At 54.9% G+C, this 4,906-nt stretch overlaps 1 protein-coding gene across 1 annotated transcript; it reads left to right on the top strand.

Moving 5' to 3' along the window:
* The first annotated feature begins 898 nt into the window (after positions 1 to 898).
* On the top strand, positions 899 to 4,406 carry LOC119303065 (linoleate 9S-lipoxygenase 2-like). The gene is made up of 7 exons (XM_037580155.1): positions 899 to 1,131; positions 1,214 to 1,620; positions 1,707 to 1,929; positions 2,012 to 2,350; positions 2,430 to 2,515; positions 2,664 to 3,343; positions 3,431 to 4,406. The coding sequence occupies exons 2-7, from the start codon at positions 1,585 to 1,587 to the stop codon at positions 4,200 to 4,202; spliced, it is 2,136 nt and encodes a 711-aa protein (XP_037436052.1). The 5' UTR covers positions 899 to 1,131; positions 1,214 to 1,584; the 3' UTR covers positions 4,203 to 4,406.
* The last annotated feature ends 500 nt before the right edge of the window (positions 4,407 to 4,906 follow it).

Here is a 4,906-nt window from a genome sequence, read left to right as displayed (position 1 = left end):
TCTCCAGTCTCTCCTTCCCTCCCTCCTCTTCCTCCCGCCACGAGGAGCTCGAGGAGGACTCGCCACCCAAGACGCCACTACTCCCCAGGGACCTGACGTGTTTCAGGACCGGTCGGCGCTCACCCGTGACTGCTCTTGCCTCGTCTTCGTCTCCACGGAGGTCCCTGCCAGCGTCCCGCCGGAGCTGTGCACCCGTCTACTCCGGCGACCTCCCCTCCGGCAGCGCGTGCAGCCTCAACCCGGCTTGACCACCGCCGCCTCTCCAGGCGAGGACGGCTGGTCTGATGAAGCTGCAGGACCTCCGAACCCACGTCCAGGAATTCTTGACATCCGATGGCTTCCAAGTTCCAACGAACGCTGCTCATCCGCTACAGCCGCCCGGTTGGGCTGGGCAGACGAGACCATGGCTCCCTTAATTTTTAAACAGAGAATGTCTATCCTATCCTCAGAAATTCAATGGTCAGATTTTAATATACTGCTCCCTCCCCTGTCAGCAGTATTGGGTACTGTAAAAACGGTCTTTGCCGAGGGTTTTAGGCCCTTTGGCGAGCGTTTCTGGCACTGGGCGGACTTGGCGATTGCAGTAGTGATAGCACCGTTTCGAGCAAAAATCTAGTACACATGTCTGCCGCATAAGGTACACGCGATTGAGATGTTTAGTTGATCGGTGCTCTAACTATAATTAAATCTGCCCACGCTATCCTCACGTATCTACTCCAGTGAATACAATATCTGATCTTAATCCCTTAGCTAATAATGGAACCGATCGATTTATCAAACAAGTACTAGGCCCCAAAGTCCAATAATGCCATACAGTAGCCAACGCACCCCTGCCCCTTCGTTCATCTATAAATAGCCGGGCTGCCATTGTAGAGCTCACACACCATCCACAGCCAGCTAGCCACAGTAGCACTACACCACTGCTCTTAATTGGAAGCAATACATACAGGAAGATGTTTAGCGATATCATCGGCGGGCTGATCGGGGCCCGTCTCAAGGGGTCGGTAGTCCTGACGCGCAAGAACGCGCTCGACTTCAACGACTTGGGCGCCACCATCATCGACAGCGTCACCGAGTTCCTCGGCCGTGGTGTCACCTGCCAGCTGATCAGCTCCACCGTCGTCGACTCCAGTGAGCACGAGCAAACATGCAATTCACATAGTATAAGCGTGACAGCACGCACATCTTAGTTCTTACTCGTCTGCGTGCGCAGACAATGGCAACCGCGGGAAGGTGGGCGCGGAGGCGAGCCTGGAGCAGTGGATCACGAGCCTGCCGTTGATCACGGTGGGGAGCCGGATCCCCTGACGTACGGCCCCCTGCCGTTGGGCCGCTGACGGGTGGGTCCGGGCCTACACGTCAGTGTGTGGGCCGTACGTCAGACGAGCCGCGTCCTCACGGTGGGCGACTCCAAGTTCAGCGTCGCGTTCGACTGGGCGGTGGACAAGCTGGGCGTGCCGGGCGCCATCATCGTCAAGAACAACCACGCCTCCGAGTTTCTTCCTCAAGACCATCACCCTCGACGACGTGCCCGGCCACGGCGCCGTCGTCTTCGTCGCCAACTCGTGGGTCTACCCGCAAGACATGTACCGCTACAACCGCGTCTTCTTCGCCAACAACGTGAGTTCTTGGATCAATCGCCTTGTCGTCGTATGTGGTTGTTTCATTTCAATATAATGGTTTGCCTGTCCGCTTATTATATGCAGACGTACCTGCCCACCAAGATGCCGGTGGCCCTGAAGCCTTACCGCGACGACGAGCTCCGCAACCTGAGGGGCGACGACCAGCAGGGACCCTACGAGGCGCACGACCGCGTCTACCGCTACGACGTCTACAACGACCTCGGCGACTCCCGCCAGATCCTCGGGGGCTCCAAGGACTTCCCCTACCCTCGCCGCTGCCGCACCGGCCGCAAGCTCTCACAGACCAGTGCGTTTTATTTCTCTTTCTCTTTCTCAATTAGTAGCACAGTCTCTACTTGGAACTTATGAGTACAATCCATTGCGCGCAGACCCTGATCGCGAGAGCCGGCTTCTGCCGCTGGTGCAGAGCATCTATGTGCCGCGGGACGAGCTGTTCGGGCATCTCAAGCAGTCGGACTTCCTCGGGTACTCGCTCAAGGCGCTGGTGGACGGCATCATACCGGCCATACGCACCTACGTCGACCTCTCCCCCGGCGAGTTCGACTCCTTCGCCGACATCCTCAAGCTCTGCGAGGGCGGCATCAAGCTGCCCAACATCCCCGCCCTGGAGGAGATGCGCAAGCGCTTCCCGCTCGAGCTCGTCAAGGACCTCATACCCATGGGCGGCGACTACCTCCTCAAGCTCCCCAAGCCACAAGTCATCAAAGGTAGTACGTGCTTTGAATAAATGGTTACTCCATGTTTGTATGACTTTGCCATGCTAACTAATCGTGCACTTACGCCCAGAGGACGAGATAGCATGGATGACCGACGAGGAGTTTGCAAGGGAGATTCTTGCCGGCGTCAACCCGATGATGATCACACGTGTCACGGTGAGTCTAACATCAAGTGATATATCATTTGTGGCATATAGCTTGTATTTTCTTAGTTAAATTTATGGCTAAACTAGGAGAGAAAAAATAGTGAGAAGTATGAACAAAACTCTAAATTAACGGTAAAAATTAATCCATTGCATTGCAGGAGTTTCCTCCCAAGAGTACTTTGGATCCAAGCCAGTACGGCGACCACACCAGCACCATCACTGAGGCGCATATCGGGAATAGCCTCGAGGGCCTCACCGCGCAGCAGGCAATGGCCAGCAACAGGCTCTACATCCTTGACCACCACGACAACATGATGCCATACCTCGTCAGGCTCAATAACCTCGACGACACCTTCCTCTATGCCACAAGGACTCTGTTCTTCCTGCGAGGCGACGGCACGCTGGCGCCAGTGGCCATCGAGCTGAGCACGCCTCTGCTCCAGGGCGGCCTCACCACCGCAAAGAGCACCGTCTACACTCCGGTGTCCACCGGCGTCGAGGCCTGGATATGGCAGCTCGCCAAGGCGTACGTCTGCGTCAATGACTACGGCTATCACCAGCTGGTCAGCCACTGGCTCAACACGCACGCCGTGATGGAGCCCTTCATCATCGCCACGAACCGGCAACTAAGCGTGACTCACCCGGTGCACAAGCTCCTACAGCCGCACTACCGTGACACGATGAACATCAACTCGCGGGCGCGTGAGTTGCTCATCAACGCCGGCGGAGTCATCGAGCTGACCGTCTTCCAGCGCAAGTACGCCACGGAGATGTCCTCCGTTACCTACAAGGACTGGAACTTCAACGAGCAGGCCCTCCCCGATGATCTAATCAAAAGGTAAGTAGTTGTTCTGTAGGGTAGGTTAAGTATGTGAAGAACCATTCGTCAGTTAGTGACATGGTACTAATCAATCATGAAATGCAGAGGCATGGCCGTGCCTGACCCATCAAGCCCGCACAAGGTGCGGCTGTTGCTCGAGGACTACCCTTACGCGGTGGACGGGCTGGCTATCTGGACTGTGATCGAGCGGTGGGTGACGGAGTATCTCGCCATCTACTATACCAGCGACAGCGTGCTTCAGGGCGACGTGGAGCTGCAGGCATGGTGGAAGGAAGTTCGCGACGTCGGCCACGGCGACCTCAAGGACGCGGCGTGGTGGCCGGAGATGAAGACGGTGGCAGAGCTGGTCAAGGCATGCACCACCATCATCTGGACAGGGTCGGCGCTGCACGCCGCTGTAAACTTCGGGCAGTACCCGTACGCAGGTTACCACCCCAACAAGCCGTCAGCAAGCCGTCGTCCGATGCCGGAGCCGGGCACCGAGGAATACGCCATGCTGGCCCGCGAGCCGGAAAAGGTGTTCATCCACACTATCACCAACCAAGTGCAGGCCATAATTGGCATTTCACTGCTGGAGATCCTATCCAAGCACTCCTCGGACGAGATTTACCTCGGGCAACGTGACATGCCGGAGTGGACATCGGACGCCAAGGCTCTGGAGGCGTTCGAGCGGTTTGGCACGAGGCTGGAGGGCATCGAGAGCGAGGTGGTAGCCTTGAACGGGAACCCCCAGCTCAAGAACCGCAATGGCCCGGTCAAGTTCCCATACATGCTGCTTTACCCCAATACCTCTGACCACAATGGCGATGCCACCGGGCTCACGGCCAGGGGCATCCCCAACAGCATCTCCATTTGATGAGATATTTGGAGAAAGGTCGCTGCTTGCTAGCATGCGAAAATGTTGGGGTGCATGCTTCCAGGGTCATTGGTTGAATAATCTATCGTACGCCAGGGCTCATTTGACATCCAAGTGATATGTTCTTGGCTAGGCACTGGTCATGTATCTTCCATATATATATTTCCCTTCCAATTTTATCAATAAAGTGAGTTCTTTGTTTAACCAGGACAGTAGGAAAAATTCCTGCGATTTTTATTATCAAAATCCATAAGTGAAAAGACAGGAAAAAGAGAAGTGAAAAAGTGATAAAAACAAGACACTAAAGTTATTCAGTTTAGCTACATGTAAGTTGCCTGAATTCTAAATTTTGGTCACTCGATTTTCTGGCCGTCCGATTTTGCTTTGTGATTCGCATGTTCTCTTTCTTTTTCATGTCTCTGGTTTTGAGTTGTTTGGGTTGTATTTGATTGGCAGACCCCTTGGGTTAGTCGATTTGCTTGTTGGACAAGCTCCCGTACATGCGGCTCTACCCCCAACACCTCCGACCACACGGGTGAGTCCGAGGGGCTCACTGCCAGGGGCATCCCCAACAACATCTTCCTCTGAGGAGATATTTGGAGGAAGATTGTTGCTTGCCAGAATGCAAAAATGTTGGGATGCGTGCTTCCAGGATCATTTCTTCAATAATCTATTACACAAGTACTCATTTCACACACAAGTGT

This window comes from Triticum dicoccoides, chromosome 5A (genome assembly GCF_002162155.2).
Source record: "Triticum dicoccoides isolate Atlit2015 ecotype Zavitan chromosome 5A, WEW_v2.0, whole genome shotgun sequence".
Taxonomy (NCBI): domain Eukaryota; kingdom Viridiplantae; phylum Streptophyta; class Magnoliopsida; order Poales; family Poaceae; genus Triticum; species Triticum dicoccoides.
Note: the sequence above shows the minus strand (reverse complement) of the source record. Positions and strands in the feature narration are given on the sequence as shown.